Raw genomic sequence first — 24,969 nt, forward strand, 5'->3', positions numbered from 1 at the left:
GCAGCAAGCCATGGAAATATATAAGGATGTTCCTACTACCGAGGAATTTGTTAAAGAGGCGCTGGAACTAAATTCTCTCCTGATGAAACAACAAGATCACTTTTGCCAAAAGATGTCACACATTACTCCTTATTTGATCACTAGTGACTAGTTAACATATAAGGCGATTGACCAGAGAACCGAGTTTATTGATCTGAACACCAGAATCTCAAAGTTCATCGAATGGCAGGAAACAGAAGACAAAAGGAAAGCGAATCTACCTGAGATTGAGGAGACACACAAAGACATTATTTTCACGGATTGGGATGAGAGAATAAAGCAAGCTAAGCTAGTAGTGGCAAGGGCAGCTGGGGTGTCGAAGAATATAATCAAGGAAGTGAACCACACTCTGTTTTTCATCAACCTGGTAAAGGAAGGCAATCTAAAAGAAATGCCCAATTTAGGTGCTTTGCATAAAAGTTGGCAGGAAAAGGCAGAGACTCAAAGGGAAGAAAACACAAAATTGACCAAGACCGAATGGGATTCATATTGGAAATACCTCGTGAAGCCACACATCCAAATCATGAAACTTAACTACTCACTTCATTCGACTCAGTGGATGTTGGCACCTCTCACTGATGTGATTTTCACAGGACAGCTCAGGACAAATTTTGGGGCACCTCATCAACTCAAACCAATGACCGATATATGAGATTTGAAGGACAAGCTGGCAAATAGAAAATCATCATCTTAGCCTCTGCTCATCAAGCCACTGTTTATTTTTAGAGTTAGTTAACTAGTTAGTAGGAAGGTTCTTTGAAACCTCCTCAATTTTTTGTATCATCTATTTTTGCACATTAGTTAGAACAGTGTTTATACCCTTCTCATGAATTTAGAGAAGGGTCCATAACTTTATCAAAAACATTTGCAAATAATTCACTTTTGTAAGTTTGTGAGTTCTTTGGTGAAATTATGGAACATGATCATTTCTTTTAGATATCAGACTACTTTCCTTTGTTGATGCACTATTGTGTTGTTGGGAGATAATTTGATTTGAAGAAAGGAGTTGATCCATGTCATTAGTCAAATGAGAAGAACTTCGCACATATGGTACTATTATCTTGTATGATTGATTCTATTTTTTTGTTTAATTAGTGACAACACTTTACTTTCATGAATTGTATGTGAGATTTATTATTTTTGTTAAGCGTTAATTTCACTATTGTACGATGCCTAGCTGAAATTGTTAATTTTCATATATATAATTTGTCATATATGTGATATATTTTATAAATTTCTTTGACTAACTATTTATTCAAAGAAATTATCTTATATGTTATCATCTCTGTTTATGCACGATTGATCTTTATTATCACATGTTAACCATATATCTTTGTAGATTTCATACCACACAAAAATACCCGAGTTTATATTAGAATAAGTTAATTAGAGATTTTCATGATAGAATAGGTCATTTAGATTATCATTATTCTATTGCAATCACTCGTGAACCACCAAATCTCATCTTAAAACCCACACTAGGAAACTAGTCCCATTATCCCCAATCGGAGCCACCACTTTAAATGGAAAAGGAGTTGTCTTAAGGTCTAGATCGGGTGGTTATCCCCCATGCTGGGATAACAAAATTCTGAGGCCGCAACATTTTGGCACTAAAAGGAGGGCCATCCAACTATGAATGACATATAAACCGAAAGATCAATTAAAAAGCATTCACAAGAGTCAAAACCCCTCCACAACTTCTACACCTTCTAGATCTTGTTCAGAATCTCCTGATCAGAAATCTGAAGTTATAGGAACATCTCCATCGTCTCCCGAAGTAGTAAGACAACCACCTTCTCCAGATTACACTCCCAAGTCTCTTGAATTCCATTCTTTGATACATAAATTGGAACAGATATCGATTTCCACCGAGAAACCAGAGAGGCTCGAAGTTTCTGAAGAAAGTGTTACTTCCTTATTACAACAAACTGGCTATTAACTAGATTTCAAAGTGAAAGGATTTGAGTAACCCCTTTTAAGTTCCCCATCCCTCCACGACACAGGAAAGTTACCTCAAAAAGCTCTGAATCAGATACCAACGAGATCACATCAACTTTCCATCCATTCACTTCCCGATTCACTTCTACTCAATCCACAACTTCTCAACTATCCACTTATCCAATTAGCACTGTCACTGGTAGTACTAACCCAGTAGTAACTTCTTCACCATCTATACCTACTTCTGGACTGACCTTCCCATCTTCTCACTCTCCAACTCAAGTTATGGCCAATCAACCCACTCAACCTTGGACAAACCCTGGTGCTTTCCTGGTTGTAAATCCAAATGCACTCCCAACAAACCCAAAAAAATGGCTACCTATGTACAATCTCGATGATGGTCTCACGGCCGAAGAACATCTAAATAGCTTTATGTTAGCCATGAATCTTAATAGAGTTTCACATGAGGATGTTGTAATCAAACCGTTCCCTTATACCTTCCAAGGATCTGTTGGATCTTGGTATTTTTCCCTTCGAGCGGGTTCAATTAGGAACTGGGATACTTTTCAAGAAGTATTTCTTGCAAAATTTGGTGATAACAGGACCATAGCATCCTTTATCAATGATCTTCCTAACTTAAAAGCTAATTCATATGAAAGGATCAAAGACTTCAACCCCAGATTTAATAATTTTCTAAATAAATTCCTAGTTGCCTCAAAACCTGCAGTAGATGTACAAATAGAATGGTACATATCATCTCTTCCTTCTAATATTGCAATATTCGTAGATAGATCCAATAAGGCTGCCCTTGTAGAAAACATGAAATAAGCTATGTATGTAGAAAGAATAATTATAACTTTGGAAAAGATATCACAAACAGATTAGAGGAAGTCAAAGAAAGTAACATTTAAGGATGATTCTAAAAAGAAAGCTTCAAAGGACCCTTTCGATCTAGAAGGCCTTCAAAAAGTGTTAAAAACGATGTCCAATGAAATGGTTGAAATGAAGAAGAAGGTCGTAGAATCCTCTACTCCCAAGAAACCTTTTCACTCGTTTATAAATAATCCTTCTTCTGTATCATAGCCCTCGAACACCATTTCAAATGTTGAGTCTGATCAAGAAGCAGAAGAAGACTCACCAACCAAAGAGGAAGCCGAAACGAAAGAAGAAGTTGAATTAAATGGAATGTGGGATTTCATCCTCCCAAATGAAGAAGAGGCACAAGCTATGCCAGTGACTACAAGAAGTAAAAACTCTCCTGACATGTCTATCACAAATCAGAAACAAAAAATTGCTACTCCTGTAAAGGAGAAAACAATAAGTAAGAAATCTAAGACTAGTCAAACCGATCCTATTCCTCTAGATCCTCCAAATACTTCCAAAACATTGGTAATCTTAGATACAATGGAATACAATATAGTCAAAGACATGAAAAATACTAGAGCAAACATTTCATTGCATGAACTCACTAAACTCAAGCAACAACAAAAAATTTTATTAAGAGAATTAAAAGTAGTTCCTGTATCCCCTCTGCCATCTGTTGTAGTTACTCAAGCTGCCTACGATATGGTAAAGCCTCCATCATCTTCCAACAAAGTATATCCTTCATATTTAGTCTGAAACAGTGATATATCTATTTCTTATATTCCTCCATTTCTGCTCACTTACGAAATTTTTAACAGGAATGTTCACAACTGTCTTCTTGATTTTGGGGCCTCTTCAAATATTATGCGAAGAGCTGTGTGCACTAAATTGAATATTACACCTCAAAAATATGCAATACACATAGTTCAATTAGACATGACAAAAGTAGAGGTACTTGGAGAAATAGCATCAGTTTCAATTAGGTTTTCCTCTAATCTAAACGTTTCACAAATAATTGATATTTTAGTGGCTGATATCCCTTAATTTTATGGTTTAATCCTAAGTAGGGATTGGTCTGAAAAGTTGCTTGGTTACTTCACAACTGATTGGTCTCACATGTGGTTGCCACATAATGGTAAACCAAACCAAATCAGGGTAGACTAAGAAAAATTCATGAAATATACAGTCATTGACCTTAAGGGAAGCAATGAACCTATTGGCTTCACTAATGACATCATTGGAAATTATTCGACTGAGTCATTTTTTGGGATCCTTTAATGCTCAGAGGTCTCCCTTTCCAGATAATGTCGTAGTGTCTCAAATAGAATTTTTTTCACAAATATATGCTTCCAAGTGTGTACATTTAGTATATAAAATTTCAAATAATTCTTTGTTCTAGACTCTCTATTTTGAGGGTTCCAAATTTGAAGATGGTGCAGGCACAGGATGCATTTTGATCAATCCGCAAGGAGAGAAAACCATGTTAGCATGCATAATTTAATTTCAGTGCACCAATAATATCATTGAATATGAAGCATTGATGCAAGGACTGTACAAATCTATTGGCCTTAGTGTCAAACATCTGAAAGTCTATGGTGATTCTGAAATAATTGTGAAGTAGGTAAGAAATACAATTCATTGTGTCTCTGGGCACCTCAAATACTATCAATCATTAGCCCAGAATTTGAATTCTCACTTCTTTGCTTTTAACATTTCGTCAGTTCCTAGACTGTAAAATGCAAGTGTTGACTTACTTGATAATGTGGCATCCAAGCTTATACCCTCAGAAGATTTCAGTCCAGTCATATTTTCAATAGAGTTAATATTTAGGCCATCTATTCCCGATAATATAACAAATTGGAGAGTATTCAATAATGATGTGGATATAGTTAATTTCCTTACATCAGAAGGGTCCTATGAGGAACATATCATAGATGAACAAGAGCATGATCTGCAAATTGAAAATGATCAAAATCAAAACCCAATCCCGAAGTTTGTAGTTAAGATGGAAGATCTCTATGATCTAAAGGATAGATTCAAGAAAGTTACTAACTCCAAAACTCAAAGTTATACTTTGAGATTTGAAGTAGTAAACTTAGGGTGAACTGAACAACCTAAAAATGTTAACCTAGGTCTTGGCCTATCATCAGAAGAAAGAAACTCATTCATTAGGTTGTTGAAAACATACAAAGGTGTCTTTGCTTGGGATTATGTAGATCTCAAAACTTATGATACCTCTGTGATTCAACATACCATACCTATGACTTCGAACAAAAAGCCAGTTCAACAGAAGCTTTGTAAAGTTCACCCAAACCTTGAGAGTCAAATCAAATCCAAATTGAACAAGATTCTGAAAGCCAAGATAATCTTCCCCATTAGACACTCAAAGTGAGTATCGAATATGGTGCTTGTAAGGAAAAAGAACAGTGATATTAGGATTTGTATCGATTTTAGGAACCTGAATAAAGCTTGTCAAAATGATAAATTTCCTTTGCCTACCATGGAACAGATATTGCATTCAGTTGCAGGTTCTGAATTAATGTCTTTTCTAGATGGATTCTTAGGATATAATCAAATTCTTGTGCATCTAGATGACAGATTAAAGAAAATATTCAGGACCAAGTGGGGAACATACGCCTATCAGAAGATTCCTTTCGGACTCATTAACGCAGGTGTCACATCTCAATGTGCTATGGATTTTAAAGGTCTGATAAATAAATCAGTTTTTATTTACTTAGATGACATCACAATCTATTCTAAGGATAGGAACAATCATTTAAGTGACCTGAAGCACATTTTTGAAAAATGAAAGAAATATGACATTTCCTTAAATCCAAAAAAATCTTATTTTGCTTTACCGGAAAGCAAACTCCTTGGGTGTATAGTGTCCAAGAAAGGGATTTACATTGATCCCGATAGAGTCCTATAGATAGAAAATATTCCTCTCCAACACAACAAAAATACCATGCAATTGTTCCTAGGCCAAATTAATTTTGTGAAAATATTTGTTCCAGATTTTTTACAGATCGTCCAACCCCTTCAAACAATGATACAAAAAAACGAAGTTTTCAAATGGGGTAAACATGAAAGGGAATCATTTGAGTTTATTAAAAAAATCCATTATTAATGCTCCTTCGTTGACAACTCCTGACTTTCTCAAACCCTTTGTATTATATACTTTTTCATTTGATACATCATGTGCAGCAGTTTTAACACAACTGAAAGATGAAAATATCGAGGCACCCATCTCTTTTTTGAATTCTAACTTACAAGGTACCAAGTTAAATTATCAGCTGTCGAGAACAAGCATTTGCTGTTTTTAAAACCTTGAAACATTTCAGACATTTTCTTCTTGAAGCCCATACAAAGATAGTAGTACCCTACCTTGTAGTAAACAATTATTAATCCAAAGAGAAGTAGGGGAGAAAAGAGCTAATTGGGTTACTACGCTTCAAGAATATGATGTAGAAATCCAACCAACTAAAATTGTTAGGGGCCAAGGTTTTTGCAGGATGTTAACAAGAGCTTCCCAGTTGTCAACAGAAGAAGATCAAGGTAATGAAGTGAAAATATCAAAGGTAATCCTCAATGATACACAATCTCAATATGCTGATTTGAAATTTTATTTGAAGACAGGATATGCTGCTATGCATCTTAATTATAAAACAAAACATGCCTTAAGGTTGAAATCAATTCACTATGAATTAGTCAATGATGTATTGTTTAAAATAATTATGATTCAGTATTACTAAGATGCTTGGAGAAACCTGAAGTTGAAAAGGTCATGTAGGAATTACATGATGGACCAGCTGGAGGACATTTCGAAGGAAATACCACAGCTCACAAAATCCTGCATGTAGGATATTATTAGCCAACGATATTTAAGGATGCACATGAATATGAAAGAAAGTGTAAAACTTGTCAAACCACAGCCAGAAGAGAAAGGAAGCCAACATTCCCTTTGCAACCAGTAAACATCCAACAACCATTCGAACAATGGGGATTAGACATAATTGGTGAGATTGTTCCTAACTCTTCCAAACAACATAGATTCATCCTTACAGCTACTGATTATTTTACAAAATGGGTAGAACTTATCCCCTTAAGGATAGCTAATACAAAAACCAGTACGGGTTTCATTGATCAGTACCTAATTACCAGGTTTGCCTACCCTCAGCTTTAATGTTTGACAATTCATCTTACTTTTCTGGAAATGCAATGGTAGAATTTTCTCTAAAGTGAGGTTTTAAGTTAAAATATTCATCCAACTATTATCCACAAGGTAAAGGATTAGCAGAATCAACAAACAAAAAACTCATCAGAATTATCAAAAGGACTATTTTCCAAAATCATAGGAATTGGCACAAAGTATTGACATTTTCTTTATGGGAAGACAAAATCACCCAGAAGACCTCTATCAGTTCTTCTCCTTTTGTTTTAGTTTATGGAAAAGAAGTTTTTCTTCCCACAAACATATCAATCCCATCTCTTTCCCTAGTGCAATTCATCGATGAAAACCCTTCTTCTTCTCTCCAAGCTAGACAGTTTCAGATTCTTAAGCTTGAAGAAGATCGAGAAAAGGCCAAAGCAACCCACTTCCATCATCAACAATTAGTCAAAGCCTCTTTTGATACAACCTATGCCAGTCAAAAAGTTTTGAAATAGTTGATTTGGGTTTGAAATGGGACAAAGCACACGAGGAGAAAGGTAAACATACCAAATTCGAAAGACTATGGCTTGGCCCTTTTCACATCATTGGGAAAATTGGAAAATCAATGTTTCTTCTACAAGACTTGTCAGGTAAGAAGCATTCTTTGCCCATTAATGGGAAAGTCTTGAAAAAATGCTTTTCTTAGAAGATAGCCTCTTCCAATTTTGTATCATATCACCTTTAAGATTCTTAGGCAAATCAAGGTTAAGTAGTATTTACTTTTGGCTTTTCAAAATGAAATCTTTGATAATATTTTTGATTTTTTGCTTCTATAAGTAAAAGTTAAAAGAAATAATTAGGACATTTGAGTACGAAAGTAAACCTGATTTATTTCGAAAAACTTGATCTTGCAAAAAAATGTTTATTCTATGAACAAACTCTTATCCTTTTAGAGTATGAACGTTTTGTTATCAGTCAAGAAAAGAATATTTAGCCTAGTAAGGACTTTCTTCAAATGAGTATATTAAAACTCTATCATTATCATCCAAAACTCCTAAAGGAGCCAATGGTTCACCCCATCTGATAAAATTTTCCTTTCTCGAAGTGTAATTCTAAAATATGCAAAACTTAGAAGATAAAAAGTCTCATTACGAGCTTGTTTACCATGGTCATAGGGAAATAATTGAACTGATATAGCCAATATTGCCTATCAAAATAAGGTAATAGCCAATGATCTCATAGAGCAGAAGACAAGGGGTCTCATCAAGAGCGAGCTTGTTCAGTTTAGTTACAACCAGTCAATGGCATTGTCATTATTAGGTTACCAAGCCTAGACAATGTCTTTTAAGAAACATAAAAGAAAATATTATATTAAAAAAAGGATAAGATCCAAGTGAGATTCAAAGCAAGTGAATATCATTTTGAAATTTGAAAATTGCTTCAGATGGGACAATGAATCATTGTTGGTTAAAAGATAACCCTGTCGAGGCTATGAACACCTGCTAGTAGCAGAGGCTCTATCTATGATAAATGAGTAAACGCCAAAAACTAATCTGTAGAAAACACTTGCTATATCACTTTAAAATCTTATTATTGACCGATGCAAACATTTGTATTTTTATCATTACAAGATTAAAGTAGTTGAATAAGTAGATTGAGTAAGTGATTACAATTCTAGAGAAATGTTGTTTACTTTATAACTCATGTAATTATTATTCCTATAACTCTAATTACTTTGAAAGTCTTAGAAATTTTAGAAAACTACTTAGAGATAATTGGTTCTCCCAAGTGAATCGCCAATTGTTTTACTATGAAACAACCCCCCCATTTATGGATAAGAATACCTAAGGTTAGAGACATAAATGGGGACCCTTTTTAAATTTTTAGTCTTAGGATAATAAAACCTAACTCTAAGAAATTGCCTTAAAAAATCTTGCAAAACAACCTAAGGATGTGACCCTCATCGCAAATTACAAATCACACTTTTCCATGTGATAATCATAAAACACCTTTAAAAAATTGCGATGCATGATCAAACCTCCCACTGCGATATCCCTATCAAAGCACCTTGTTATTTCACAAATTGCACTTTGCAAACTTCGCAAGTAATTAAGCTATGCCACTACAGTGTCCATTAACAATTTGTGAAATGTGATATTGTGACATTCGCAATCACATTTCACCTTATAGAGCAGGAAACACTATATTGCATCCTTTTAAAGATTATGATGTGTGAATAAGAGCGGTAAGCATGTGAAATAATTGTGTTTTAATATAAAAACGAATGAATTGACAGGTTAATAAATATTTAGTGGCCCGAGGAGAGGTAATGATTTTCCAAGTTATGGGTAGTTAACATTGAGTATCTCATTAAACCTTCCTCACGATCCAAAGTCATTTCAGAAAATCTTTATGTCTTAATTACCCGATACTTTCTATGCTGATATATCTTGTCCATTTCAAGCAAGCTACAAAAGACATGTCATTGAGGAAGGTGATGGAGAAACAAAAAAAGAAGAGCATTATTGAATCTGAGTTTACAAAGATGGCTCCTATATTCTCTGATATAGTCTGCAGCGCTGACGGAGGAGAAACATCTTAGTAGGTCATATACAATAGGCTTGAGGAGGAGCGTCGCAAGATTACTGTCACAAGAGCAACAACTGACTTAACAAGACCTTCGGGGCCTTAATTCAAGGATGATGCCTGATTTTTCATTCATAAGATAGGATCTAGGGCTAAAATCCTCCCATACATGGATATGATTAGGTGGGTGGTCGAAAACCTCACCATTGAAGATAGGCAATTCAGGAATTCAAGAATGGAACTCATGGGGTCATTCAGAGAAGAGGACCTGAAGAAAATGTACCATATACCTGACCCTCGGGATATATATGACAAGACATACATTGCCAACTTCACAAAGAAGAACCCAGACCCCTTCAAACTGATTCAGGGCTGGAGAGTATTGGACAAGAAATTCAAATTTGACAAATCAGGTATGTATGTTATAGCCTCTTTGGCAAACCTCTACAACTATGCAGCTGTTACGTTATGTAGACTATATAGGTTACCCAATAATACTAATTTTTCCATAGAATGGATTCCTCTGATTGATGCCTGCGTTAATTCCCACATCATGAATTGGGCCACCATCCTATCTGATAACCTAGCCACCATCATTACCGAATATCGACAGAAGAGAGCCTCCTCTCCATAGAACCTTCCCTCGTTCTATTTTAGTGCCTACATTAAGGATGCCATCTGTTTTTGCACTAGATTTCTAACCATGGTTTGGAAATGGACCTTACAGGACCCTACCCTATCCATCTCAGTCATAAGAAAATATGGCAATCCCATTATATACCTCATTTCTATAAAATATGTCATGCTGTTATTTTACCTCTGCATCAAATATTTTTCAATAAGAAGGCCCCCAAGTTTTTCCAAGAAGCCGCAATAGACCTTTTAGCTGTCGGAAAATATTTTATTGAAGAATGGTTCACCTACATTAGGGTTTTTGGTAGTACAACTGACCCTCATGTCCTTCCTTTGTATGTTTCTGATAAATTGTTGGCAAGGGAAATCACCCACTAGACCGTGGGAAAAGACTTAACTAAAGTTCCCAAAGAAAGCAAGAAGTTTTATGGCCCTCTTTTCATGTCAAGTGTGGCTCTTTTTCTTTAGCAAATTTTAATCATGCTATTAAGGACTCAGTAAGCATGGCAGCCCTCAAGCTTCATACTTTGCTGAAAAGGAAATTTGATCCAGGCAAGGTAGCATATAACATCACTACTATGGTAAAGCTCAAGCAATACAACCATGAGGATAACAATTTTGAAGACCTGTTATAGTCGGCCGAATCCTTCGAACAAGCATTCGAATGGGCTAAAGCGAACTTGAGTCCTGAATATTTTGAAAAATTTCGAGAATTCAGAAATGAAAGGCTCGAAGTAATCCCAATGCACTTGTTGAATATTGAAGATAAGCCTACACCCAGTGTGACTGCTAACAGTGAAGGACCTATTTCTCGCATGGAATCTCAGGTGAATACTGAGAAAACACCAGATACAGAAAATTCCCAAGACATGGATAATACAACAGAGTCCAGCAGGAATTCAGCCGAGAAATAGGTTATGAGCACCCCATCTAAAGAAATCAATTCAAAGGTCAAAGGCAATAGCTTGGAGCAGGAGTGGGATCAATTTAATTAGAAACTACAAGACACTCCCAAAATGATATATACCCAAGAGACAATGGAGTGTCAAACTCCTCTACATATTCAGGAGAATACAGAGTCCAAGTCTATGGACGAGTAGTCAAAATCCATGGCTGACTAGCCCAAGCCTATGGATGAGCAGGCGACAACATCCCAACAATCTGAGATTATCCCTACTCTACCCACATCAGAGATTATCTTGAAAGTGACCAAAATCCCTCCACTTGATGTGTTCTACAACCTGCTCCACAAGGTTGTAGTAAGAAGATAGAGGAAGAGGTAAAGGGTAGAAACACCCGAGCTCCCACCTGGAAATGATCCAATGGACATAGTTTGGAGGGACATTCCTTTCAACCCAACTGAGAACTTAACTAGATTGTCACAGTTCATGGGAGCATATGCAACGTCCTCCATGGAAAAAGCTACCAAAGTCTCTACTTTGTTGAGGGAAAAGGAGGAGAGGATTTCACACCTCGAGCAACAGCTCGAAACAAAGAAGGAAAGTGTGAATAGACAAGTAGTTGAACAGCTTGCCCAATTGCAACAGAGCATAGAAGTCCTAAAGATAAGCCATGAGGCCAATATATCAGCCAAAAACATGCAACTCCAAAAATTTCAGCAAGCCATGGAAAAATATAAGGATGTTCTTACTACCGAGGAGTTCGTTAAAGAGGCGCTGGAACTAAATTACCTCCTGACGAAACAGCAAGAGCACTTCTGCCAAAAGATGTCACACATTACTCCTTATATGATCACTAGCGACCAACTAATAGATAAGGTGATCGACCAGAGAACCAAGTTTACTGATCTAAACACCAAAATCTCAGAGTTCATTGAATGGAAGGAAACAAAAGACAAAAGGAAAGCTAATCTGCCTGAGATTGAGGAGACACACAAAGACATTCTTTTCACGGATTGGGACATGAGAATCAAGCAAGATGAGCTAGCAGTGGCAAGGGCAACTGGGGTATTGAAGAATATAATCAAGGCGATGAACCACACTCTATTTGTCACCAACCTGGTAAAGGAAGGCAATATAAAAGAAATGCCCAATTTAGGTGCTTTGCATAAAAGTTGGAAGGAAAAGGTAGAGACTCAAAGGGAAGCAATCACAAAATTGACCAAGACCGATTGGGATTCGTATTGGCAATACCTCATGAAGCCACACATCTAAATCATGACCCTTAACTGCTCACTTCATTTGACTCAATGGATGCTTCCACCTCTCACCGATGCGATTTTCGCAGGATAGCTCAGGACACATTTTGGGGCACCTCCTCAACTCAAACCAATGACCGATATATGTGATTTGAAGGACAAGCTGGCAGACAACAAATCATCATCTTAGCCTCTGCTCATCAAGCCATTGTTTATTTTTAGAGTTAGTTAACTAGTTAGGAGGAAGGTTGTTTGAAACCTCCTCAAATTTTTGTATAATCTATTTTTGCACATTAGTTAGAATAGTATTTATACCCTTCTCATGCATTTAGAGAAGGGTCCAGAATTTTATCAAAAACATTTGCAAAGAATGCACTTTTGTAAGTTTGTGAATTCTTTGGTGAAATTATGGAACATGATCGTTTCTTTTAGATATCAGACTACTTTCCTTTGTTGATGCACTATTGTGTTCTTGGGAGATAATTTGATTTGAAGAAAGGAATTGATCCATGTCATTAGTCAAATGAGAAGAACTTCGCACATATGGTACTATTATCTTGTATGATTGATTATATTTTTTTGTTTAATTAGTGACAACACTTTACTTTCATGAATTGCATGTGAGATTTATTCTTTATGTTAAGCATTAATTGCACTATTGTATGATGCCTAGCTGAAATTGTTAATTTTCACATATATAATTCATCATGTATGCGATATATTCTATAAATTTCTTTGACTAACTATTTAGTCAAAGAAATTATCTTATACGTTATCATCTATGTTTATGCGTGATTGATCTTTATTATCACATGTTAACCAAATATCTTTGTAGATCGCATACCACACAGAAATACCCAGGTTTATATTAGAATAAGTTAATTAGATATTTGCATGATAGAATAGTTCATTTAGATTATCATTATTCTATTGCAATCACTCGTTAACCACCCACTCTCAGCTTAAAACCCACACTGGGGAATTGGTCCCATTATCCCCAGTCGAAGCCGCCACTTTAAATGGAAAATTGTCTTAAGGTCCGGACGGGGTGGTTATCCCCTATGTTGGGGCAACAGAATTCTGAGGCCGCAACAGTTCACAAGTAGGCCTCATGATCCCTCACAAAGATATCAACCCTCAAATCATATTCATTGAGTGATGAAGGTGAACATCTTTATTTTTAGGAACCTTATAATGTGGAGAGTAGCAATCAGTGTAAGAAACTAATGAAGGAATAAATGGACTCAATATTAGAGAGAAAATGTTGGGAGTTTGTAAAGATTCCAAAGGGAATAAATGATTTACAAAAAAAATAGGTATACATGATTAAACATGAGGGTAAATGGAAGAAGGAAAGGTTATTGGTGAATGGATTTGCCCGAAAAGAAGGTAGTGACTTTCTTTTTTTTTTCCTATTGTTAATATGTTATCCATAAGAGTTATTCTTGGTCTTGTTGTTGATTTAGATTTGGAAAGTGAATAGTTAGATGTAAATACAAACTTCCATCATTGAAAATTGAAGGAGGAGAGTTATGTGGAGCAACTAAAAAGATTCAAAGTAAAAGGTAAAGAGAACCTATTTTGCAGGATGAAGAAAGTCTCAATGGGTTGAAACATGTAGGCCACCAATGGTATAAGAATTTTGATTCATTGGTGTTGGAGCATGGTTTCAAAATACTAGAGTCTAATAACTATGTCTACATTAGGAGGTATGTTCAAGAAAGGTATATTATACTACGGTTATATGTGTATGATGATTGTTGGACACGATAAGACAATGATCCATAAGCTGAAAAGGGATTTGGGTTGTTAATTTGCAATGAGGGATTTGAGTCTAGTACAACAAATATTGGTAATGATTGGGATCATATGTGATAGAAAGATAAAAAATTCATGGCTATGAAATGAAAAATATATTGAGAAGGTGTACAACAAGTTCAACATGAAGGATGCCTAACTAATTGGTACACCCATAATATCCCACTTCGAGCATAGTGTTGATTTGATCCCTTAAGATGACAAGGGAGAGGAAATATGTAAAATACCTTCTACTTCAACAGTTGGAAACTTGATGTATTCAATGGTATTTACCTAACCATATATTGCACATGTAATACGAGTAGTGAGTAGATTCCTTGCAAATCCAGACAAATGACATCGAGAAGTGGTAATGTGGATTTAAAGATATCCTAAGGGTACTAGTCATTATTGTTTGTGTTTTGATAATAATAATATTGTGCTTGAAGGTTACACAGATGCAAAAACTAGAAATTCCACCACTGGTTATTTATATGCTTTTGCAAGTACAAGTACAATAGTGTATTTTTTTTCTAGATTTTAGAATATAGTATCCCTCATGAAAAAAGAGATAGAATACACAGTTGCCACAAATGCCTACAAAGAGATTTTGTGGATTTGTGCATTCTTAGGAGTTGGGAATGAAACAAGACAACTATGTGCCACATTGTGATGGTCAAAGCACCATTCATTTAGCAAAAAACCTAGCATATCATTCTAAGGCAAAGCACATTGATGTGAAATACCATTGGATTCATAAGTGCTAGATAATAGAATGTTACAATTGGAGAAAATACAAACTACTGATATGTTGAACACACTAAAGATAATTGAGGTGACATGTTAATTTTTCCAACGGATAAAAAGGAATTTTGTAGAACATTGGTTGAGTTCATACAAAGTGATAAAATACATTTTGGGAAATGATTCATAACAAAGAGATAAAAAATAGCAAAATATTCACTAAAACATATATTCTGTCTCAAGTAGAAGATTGTTATATATATTACTAAAAATAATATATATATATATATATATATATATATATATATATATATATATATATATATATATATATATAATATTTGTTAATTAGATAAAGTTATTAAATTATTTTACATAATTTTTTCATTTCTGATTTTACTCCTTACTATCAATAAATGTATCAGTTTCCTCTTTTTTTTTAATTTAAATTCATTTTTCCTCTGCTCTATTTTTATTTTTAACATCCTTTATAATTATCTTAATAAAATAAGATGGTAAATAAATATGAATATTTATTACTCCACATACGAGAACTGTTATAAAATAAATATATAAGAAAACTGTATCATACATATGAAGCAATGGGCTATTTATATATTTTCTTTACACAACTCTAAAACTCTATCCATAAAGGACAAAAATGGCATGTGACTCTGAAATTTCATTAAAGGAAATTTTGCTCGGCATTTTTTACGAAATTATTTCATTTAATTCATGACCTTGATCCTTGCCGCCTAGGAGAATCACGTCTCGTAACAATATAGGAAAACTTCGTTGACATATTTTACTCTTGGGATGAGGAGCATTACGTCTCCTGACAATAAACTGAAACTTGGTCGGCAAATCTTTACCAAATTATTTGATAGAATCATAGCATTGGCTCTTGAGATCGCTGCGCGACAATAAACGAGATGTTAGCTGGCAATCATTCAGTGTGGGCATCCTTACATGTTAGCTGGCAATCAATCATTCAGTCCGGGCATCCCTATCCGATTGCGGATTCCAAGAATATCTCCGAATCCGACGAACAGCAGCGGGGTCCATTGAATTCCGGAATTTTCCCCATCAGGATAAGCTCGAATGCAACCTTGCTTGGCAATTTTCATTAAACTGCGTTGTCCAATGCCCGTCATGCACCTTCTGCAACGGTGCATAACTCTCAATAGTAGACTGTGGTTGTGGACTAGGAGAATAGAATCGAATAATGTCCAGCAATACTGAAATGAATATGTTGGAGGAGAAGGAGAAACATTGTGTGCATGCAGTAATAGTGCCACTTCCTGCGCAGGGGCATGTAAATGTTCTCATGAATTTTGCCCAGTTGCTCGCTATAAGGCAATTTTTCGTCACTTTTGTTAATACTGAATGGACACACAAACGCGTGGTAGAAGTTTCAAAAGATGCTAAATCTATTGTTTCCAGAGACTATCCTGAATTGGAGAAGCAAGGGCAAAGAATTCGATTTCTATCCATTCCTGATGGTTTACCGCCCGACCATGGTCGCACCTCCAAACTTGGCGAATTATTTGTTGCCCTGCAAAAATTAGGCCCCGCGTTGGAGGACCTCCTTAGAAACGCTGAAGCGAAATCACCATCATTTCCACCCATCACGTTCATCGTCACAGACGCCTTCATGTCTTGCACGGAACAAGTCGCAAGCAATATGAAAGTGCCCAGAGTTATCTTCTGGCCTTTTTGTGCCGCTGCCTCCATTTCTCAATGCTACGCCCACTTTCTTCTTTCTGAGGGACATATTCCAGTAAACGGTACGTTTCTGAATTATAATTATTCTAATTTTTGGAATTTTAATTTTAAAATTTTTATTAACAATCATAAAATATTCGTTCGTTGCAAGAAACTTTAAACGTTTCATCGATGCTTAATAAATCATGCCCTATATAAAATCTGTTATATTAATATCAGTATTGATTTTTTTAGTACAAATTCTAATTTCTATGGCAAATGGTCTTGCCTACTGTAAATGTAATTAAATATGAAAGATCATTTTCAAATTATTCATTTACTCTTCAAAGATAATGACAATACTTGTGTTTGTATCTTCTTCAGTAAGGAACAAAATGCAGGAAAACTTGTCACCTGTCTTCCCGGAAACATCCCACCACTGAAACCGACCGACCTGTTATCCTTCTATCGCTCCCAAGATCCATCCGACATTCTTTTCAAAGCCTTTCTCCATGAATCACATAAGCAAAGTAAAGGCGACTATGTATTAGTGAACACGTTCGAGGAGCTCGAAGGGAGGGATGCAATAAGGGCACTCTCTTTGAATGGCTGCCCTGCTTTGGCCATTGGACCTCTTTTTCTTCCCAATTTTTTACAAGGAAGGGCATCGGGATGCAGTCTGTGGGAGGAGGAGGAGGGCTGCCTCACCTGGCTGGATATGCAACCGCCGGGATCAGTTATATATATTTCGTTTGGGAACATCGCTGTCAAATCAAAACAACAGCTGGAACAGCTGGCATTAGCACTAGAGAACAGCGGACAACCTTTCTTGTGGGTTCTCAGGTTAGATATCGCAGATGGTCAGGCTGCAATTTTGCCTGAGGGCTTTGAAGAACGAACAAAGAAATGGGCATTGTTTGTGAGGTGGGCGCCACAGGTAAAAGTCCTTGCCCATCCTTCAGTGGGATTATTCCTCACGCACTGTGGTTGGAACTCTATGTTGGATAGTATGAGCATGGGAGTTCCCGTAGTGGGATTCCCATATTTTGCCGATCAGTTTCTCAACTGCAGATTTGCGAAGGAGGTGAGGAATATTGGCCTCGATTTTGAAGACGTGGATGTGGATGACCACAAGGTGGTCACGATGTTGAAATCGTAATTTCAACGCAGCTGGAAACATTGCCAGAAACCGGTCAGCAAACCCGTCGGACAGTTCTCGGGTCACATTCTGGCAAAGGGACTTTCCGTAATTTTGAACCCGAGAAAATTTGGAGTTGACACGTGGTTCACCCCTGACGTAAGCCAACATAAGAATCTCGGAAGGTAAAGCTCTGCAGAAAATGGGTTTCCGATATTGTTGTCCACCGTCGGATTTGCTCTTGTGTCCTCCGCCATTGATTGTCCGAAGCTGCACACCTGCATACGATCAACGTCAATTCAAGGTTTGCGTGGAGTGTTTGTCTCTTTGGTTTGACCGCCATGGAGGAAAAGTCATGGCCTTTAATGTTTCTACGTGAATTAGGTGCGGCCCTTAAAATTCGTTATGGGCATACGTCCCATATATATATTTTTATATATGCATGTACGTAGTTTAGGTGTGGGCCTTTAATATTAGTATGGGCCACGTTTTTTATGTATGTTTTTTATATATTGTTATGTAAGTGAGGGCTGTAGTTTTTTTTTGTACTGTAATGGTGTGTGATGGCTGCGTGGGGTTGTAATATGCGTTGAGCATTTTTGTAATATGAGAGCTTGGGGGAGCGTTTAAAAAAAAAGAGAGAGAGTGCACAGCAGTGCATGAAGGAAATAGCAGAGTGTGGTTGAATATAAACGGAGAGAACCCAGCAGCGAATGAAGCAATGAATTAATTTTTGCACAGCAGTGCGAATAGAGAAAGAGGAGGCGCAGATGAAGAAATGTATCACATAGCAGTGCGTAGAGTGAGTAAAGTTTTTTTTAATGTATTGGGTATGCATTGAAATGCAAGAGAAAAGAGCACACATTTTTTAAATGGTGAATGTAATGAAATTTTTACTGTGTATGTAAAAATTTGTTTTGCAACAGTAATGTAAAAATGGGTTTTACAGCAGTAAACCCAGCACAGTGAACTCTCAGGTGGAGAGAAAAGACAGAGTTTTTTGTTTTTGATGGGTGAATGTAAGTTTTGGTAAATCCCTCTCAGCAAAGAGGATGAATGTGTATAAGGCATGTATTTTAATGAATAGAAATGTTTTTATGGCTGTGTAATGGACTGTTATGAGTAATTTCTTTTAAAAGCTTGCTATGCACAAAGATCCTGGAACAGTAGAAACAGAGCATTGGCTCTGTGGTGTTTGAATTGTTTGGTTTTTGGTATTTTCCCATGAAAAATACCCAACAGTGGTATCAGAGCTAGTCCAGGCTCTTTGAAGACTCAAAGAAGCTGAAGGAAGGTGTGTTGTAGCAGTCAAACCTCTCCAGCAGTGTGAAGTTTCAGCCAAAGGGATTCAGGTATTTCTTAAGTTTTTGTGTTACTGTTAAAGGAACAGTGAGTGATTTAAAAGAAAACACAGTCAAGTATTTAAAGCCTAGATAAGAATGGCAAAGTCAAAGAAGAAAGCCTCCAAGCCTGCTAAAAATGTGTCTCCCCCCTCTACTAAACTAGAAAGCAATCCATTAGAATACATTCTATTTGAAACCCCAAAGTTTGATGGAAACTTTGATGTATGGGAAATAATGATGAGGGCTTTCCTAATGTCTGAGGGGATTGAAGTCTGGGAGTCAGTGATTGATGACATCAAGATGGATAAATAATCCATGGAGTATGATGCACAAGCAGCAAAGACTATTTTGGATGGTCTCCCTGATTCAGTGAAGAAAAATCTAGGAAAATATTCATCAGCAAAGGAGATATGGGATAGACTGCATGACCTTCATGCAAAGGGAGCACTGACCATGACAATGAGTCAAGAAGAACCCATCATAGAAGCTGAAAGTGAAAAGCTTGATCTCATCAAGCTTCAAGTAAAAGAAAGGGATGACGAGCTTGCCAAGCTTAAGAAGGAGCTTGATCAAAGCAAGAGAAAGCATAATGAAGAAGTCATATCCAGGGCAAATCAGCTGAATAGTGCAAAGAAGCAGGCAGATGTCTTGACAAGTCAACTTGAACAAAGACACAAGATAGTGAACAAGCTTGTGGAAGAGATTGGACAGTACAAGGTAGAGGTCTCCTCCCTTAAGTCCGAACTACAAGAAGCCAGGAAGCAGGCACAAGAAGCTGAAAAGAAAATGAAGAGCAGTCAAGCAAAAGATGAAGAAATCTCCAAAATGAAGACAGATATTATCTCCTTCAAAATAGTAGCAGCTGAAGCTACTCGTAGCAAGGAAGAAACTGAGGGACAACTAGCAAAGAAAAACAATGTATGTGAACAGTTAGAAGAAGAGATTGTCCTCCTCAGGAAGAAGGTTGAAGGGATGAACAAGATCATGAAGAGCTCTCAAGCTCTGGATGACATGCTCAGCTATCACAGATCTCCATCTGATAAATCAGGACTTGGGTATGTAAGTGAACCCTCAAATAAGGATGAGGATGCTTTAAGCAAAGGAGATGTGAAGAAGCCAAAAAGAAGTGGTGATGCTCCTAGTTCCAGCAAAGGCAAGGAGAAAAATGAAGGCAGCAATAGAAGGAATCCTGCTCCAAGTAGAAAATCAGCTCCAAGAGGAAATGTAGCGGATGGCAAAAAGGCAAGATGCAATGGTTATCATCAAAGGATCTCAAGGCAGCAAGGCTTCAGAAGTGCATCAAGAAAACCTCCATCTTCCAGGTACCAAAGTTCATTTTTTGGTTATTGTTATGCTTGTTCAAACTTTGGTCATATGGCAAAAGACTGTAGAGCATTTCATGGAGATAGATGTTGTGGTCCCCGACAATCTCCAAGAAATAATTTCACAAGAAGAAATCATGAATTCTTATTCATGAATAATGTTGAATGTTTCAAGTGTCATAACATTGGGCATATGGCACGTGACTGTAACTTAACATGGGCTCTTACACAAGCTAGACCCATGCAAAAGAAGAAAGTTACACAAGTATGGAGAAGGAAGGAAAGGCAATCTGAAAACCCCTTGAACTCCCCAGTGGATCTAAATTTGTTTTGAGAAGAGTCTGCCAAAAGAAGACAAGCACACATTAAAGGGGAGCTTGTAATTTTTATTGTTGAATTGTCTTAACAGTCACTCTTTGATGAAGACCTTTTATAAGGCAAAAATATGAAGTTAAATCTGCCATAAAAGCAGAGAAGAAAAGGGGACAGCGCTCAAATGTAAAGTGCAGCAGCGCAATAAGAAAAGTATGCAAAGCAAGAAGACCCTCATAGCAGTGGGAAGACAGAACATAAAACAACAGTTTGGAAATTTTTTTGTGGAGCACATGGATTAGAATGAACAGCAGTTTGAAATTTTTTTGTGGTGCACATGCATTGAAATGCATAGCAATGGAATGTAGTTTTCCTTTTATGGAAAGTGAGAGAATATACTCACAGCAGATGGAAATGTTTTGTATTGGGAATGAAAATGCAAAGCAGTGAGAAGAAAATGAGAAGAGGGCAAAACGCAGCAGAGCATAAATGCCCAGTGGCTGAGAATGCAATGAAATTTTTCACACAGCAGTGAAAAATGTAATGTTTTTTTTATGCAATGCAGCATGCAAAGAAATGCATAAAGAAAAACAGGGACAACAGATTTTTAATGCACATGGGTGAATGATAATGTGTGGCAGCAGAAAAATGAAAGAAATTGCACAGCAGTGCATTGTGTAATTAAAAAAAATGAAACTGAAGATTGTGTGAAGCAAGGGTGTAAAAAGTAACAGCCCGTGTTATTTTGTTGTGTGGAGAATGCAGCGCAAAACAACGTGAGGATGATTTCTCTCTATGTGCAAGTAATGGAGAGTAAAGAGTTAGTGTATGGGTACACAGCAGTATGATGAAACAAAAGGCAGCCACAGTGCAAATTGCAGAGGCAACGCAGCAGCAAATAAAAACTCAGGGATGACAAAGTCTATGGTTATGGGTATGGACAGCAATGCATAAGAAAAGGCAGCAGTGTGATGGCAAGATGGAGAAGCACAGCAGTGCGAAGAAAATGAAACCAGAACTAAGAGAGAATGAAGAAATGTGTTTGTACACAGCAAAGCAAATAAGAAAATGCAGCAGCAAGAAGTTATGGACAGCAGCACAGCAGTGAATGTAAGAAATATTTACACACAGCAGTGTAAATTTGTAAGGTGGGACAGAGTAATTGTTCCAGAAAAGACAGAGTATTATGTCTTTGAAGAATGCACAGCAATGCAGAGTTTGCAAAGAAATGTGAGTAAAGTGCAGCAACACAACAGCAAGTGTAGACACAGCAGTGTGGGGTAGACGCAGCAAAGAAGATGGCACAACAGTGCAGCAAAGAATATGCAGCAGCATAAAAGAACAGTGCAATGATTGTTTGTTTTTGAAACTGCATGTAAAGCAGTGTCTATTTGTAATCCCTCTGTTAATGAGGAAGGTGCTTTTCAGCACAGTCATTTGGTGAAACCCTCTATTAAAGAGGAAGGTGCTTTTCAGCACAGTGTCATGGTGAATCCCTCAGTCAAGAGGAAGATGCTTTTCAGCATAGTGTGGTAAATCCCTCTATCAAGATGATGATGCATTTCAGCATAGTCACAGGTGAATCCCTCTGTCAAGAGGAAGGTGCTCTTCAGCACATTGTTATGGTGAATCCCTCTGTCATGAGGAAGGTGCTCTTAAGCATAGTTTCAGGTTAATCCCTCTATTAAGAGGAAGACAACTTTGTTTGTTTGTGAACTGCATCAGAAGCAGTTGGTGAATCCCTCTATGTGAGGAAGATATCTTTGTAATAGCACTACTAAGGAATCCCTCTACGAGAGGAAGAGTCTGGGTATGACCGAATGCCCAGCTGTTGAAATTAAAGGGGAGTGTTGAAATCGTAATTTCAACGCAGCTGGAAACATTGCCAGAAACCGGTCAGCAAACCCGCCGGAGAGTTCTCGGGTCACATTCCGGCAAAGGGACTTTCCGTAATTTTGAACCCGAGAAAATTTGGAGCTGACACATGGTTCACCCCTGACGTAAGCCAACGTAAGAATCTCGGAAGGTAAAGCTCTGCAGAAAATGGGTTTCCGATATTGTTGTCCACCGTCGGATTTGCTCTCATGTCCTCCGCCATTGATTGTCCGAAGCTGCACACCTGCATACGATCAACGTCAATTCAAGGTTTGCGTGGAGTGTTTGTCTCTTTGGTTTGACCGCCATGGAGGAAAAGTCATGGCCTTTAATGTTTCTACGTGAATTAGGTGCGGCCCTTAAAATTCGTTATGGGCATACGTCCCATATATATATTTTTATATATGCATGTACGTAGTTTAGGTGTGGGCCTTTAATATTAGTATGGGCCACGTTTTTTATGTATGTTTTTTATATATTGTTATGTAAGTGAGGGTTGTAGTTTTTTTTTGTATTGTAATGGTGTGTGATGGCTACGTGGGGTTGTAATATGCGTTGAGCATTTTTGTAATATGAGAGCTTGGGGGAGCGTTTAAAAAAAAAGAGAGAGAGTGCACAGCAGTGCATGAAGGAAATAGCAGAGTGTGGTTGAATATAAACGGAGAGAACCCAGCAGCGAATGAAGCAATGAATTAATTTTTGCACAGCAGTGCGAATAGAGAAAGAGGAGGCGCAGATGAAGAAATGTATTACATAGCACTGCGTAGAGTGAGTAAAGTTTTTTTTAATGTATTGGGTATGCATTGAAATGCAAGAGAAAAGAGCGCACATTTTTTAAATGGTGAATGTAATGAAATTTTTACTGTGTATGTAAAAATTTGTTTTACAACAGTAATGTAAAAATGGGTTTTACAGCAGTAAACCCAGCACAGTGAACTCTCAGGTGGAGAGAAAAGACAGAGTTTTTTGTTTTTGATGGGTGAATGTAAGTTTTGGTAAATCCCTCTCAGCAAAGAGGATGAATGTGTATAAGGCATGTATTTTAATGAATAGAAATGTTTTTATGGCTGTGTAATGCACTGTTATGAGTAATTTCTTTTAAAAGCTTCCTGTGCACAAAGATCCTGGAACAGTGGAATCAGAGCATTGGCTCTGTGGTGTTTGAATTGTTTGGTTTTTGGTATTTTCCCATGAAAAATACCCAACACACGAAAGAAGAGGTTGAGGATGTTGTGAAGAGAATGATGAGAACAGTAGAAGGAAAGAGGCTGAGAGATAACGTTCTCAGACTCAAGGAGCGCGCAACAAAGGCAGTCCTCCCTGAAGGATCTTCTTTCCTGAACTTAAACGCTTTCGTTAAAGACATGATTATGAGTAAAGGGCTCTAATCCAAAACATGAAACGATTTGACTTGGATTCCGGAAGATTTCATGAGAAAGTTTACACATTTGATAATAAACTACTGATCGTATCAAAGTTCTTACTAAATCTTTTAATGCCTGGAGTACAGTAACTAGCTCTATAAACATTTTTTGGAGAGGGCTTTCAGACCTTTCACGTTTTACTTTGAAGTTGATTTACTACATGGAAAAACCAGTGTCATTCATTAACAGGAAAGTACTTTAGATGTTAAGATTAATTGTTATCGTGGTCCTCACTTTCTTTCATTCAGAAATTACATATTTGGTGGGGCGTTCGATTTCCTGATCTTGAAATACCTACACTTTAATGGTTGCATAATCCTATTGTCTCACTTGAAATGTTTTAAAGTAATTGAAACCTGATCCTGTGTCACAATTTAATATCACTACCGTTAATATTATTGACAAAATGTTCCCTTTCTAGTATCCTTTTCCGGTCGACTCTGATATAGCGCAGTATGTTTAGACGTATTTTACTATGGATTTAAATAATCCAAGAGCCAACTAAAATCTAGCACTAACCAGAGCCTCTGGAACCTAAATCTTCCTTGGGGAAAATTGTTACATAGACGAATCTCATAGTGCATAAGACATAATATGGATAGATTGGAGTTGTCTATAATGCGACTTTTTGAGATTCCGGTGACGGAATCCGGCGGAAGAAATTGAGATGAAATCATGATTTGTTGCAGTTAAAATGGTTTTTTAACTGCATATTCGGATTCAGCACCCTGAAAAACCCCTGGGACGCTTTCATTGTGCAGAAACTAGTTATCAAACTTCGATTTCAATAAATTACTGCCGGATTTTCACCGGAAAAAATCGCCGGAAAGGCTTTCAAAAAGTCGCGTTAGAGACTCGGCGGATAGATTACATTGTGACACGCCACTCACACGTGTAAGTGCACCAGAAAAAATCAAATTGTGAAAGACACAGAGCTAACTC

General features: G+C 37.0%; 1 protein-coding gene across 1 annotated transcript; it reads left to right on the forward strand.

Annotated features, from left to right (window-relative positions):
• Positions 1 to 16,129: 16,129 nt before the first annotated feature.
• On the forward strand, positions 16,130 to 24,079 carry LOC149189300 (UDP-glycosyltransferase 85A8-like). The gene is made up of 4 exons (XM_089413183.1): positions 16,130 to 16,700; positions 16,998 to 17,751; positions 17,888 to 17,897; positions 23,819 to 24,079. The coding sequence occupies exons 1-4, from the start codon at positions 16,135 to 16,137 to the stop codon at positions 23,989 to 23,991; spliced, it is 1,503 nt and encodes a 500-aa protein (XP_089269309.1). The 5' UTR covers positions 16,130 to 16,134; the 3' UTR covers positions 23,992 to 24,079.
• Positions 24,080 to 24,969: the final 890 nt, after the last annotated feature.

The sequence above is a fragment of the Pinus tabuliformis genome, chromosome 3_1 (assembly GCF_031772625.1).
Source record: "Pinus tabuliformis cultivar Carrire ecotype Pingquan chromosome 3_1, CPIR1, whole genome shotgun sequence".
NCBI lineage: Eukaryota > Viridiplantae > Streptophyta > Pinopsida > Pinales > Pinaceae > Pinus > Pinus tabuliformis.

Bases quoted from the DNA above. Each gene is read 5' to 3' on its own strand.
- LOC149189300 (XM_089413183.1), top strand. From the start codon at position 16,135: ATGTCCAGCAATACTGAAATGAATATGTTGGAGGAGAAGGAGAAACAT. The intron at 16,701-16,997 runs GTTTCTGAATTA...TATCTTCTTCAG, and splicing joins CATATTCCAGTAAACGGTAC to TAAGGAACAAAATGCAGGAA.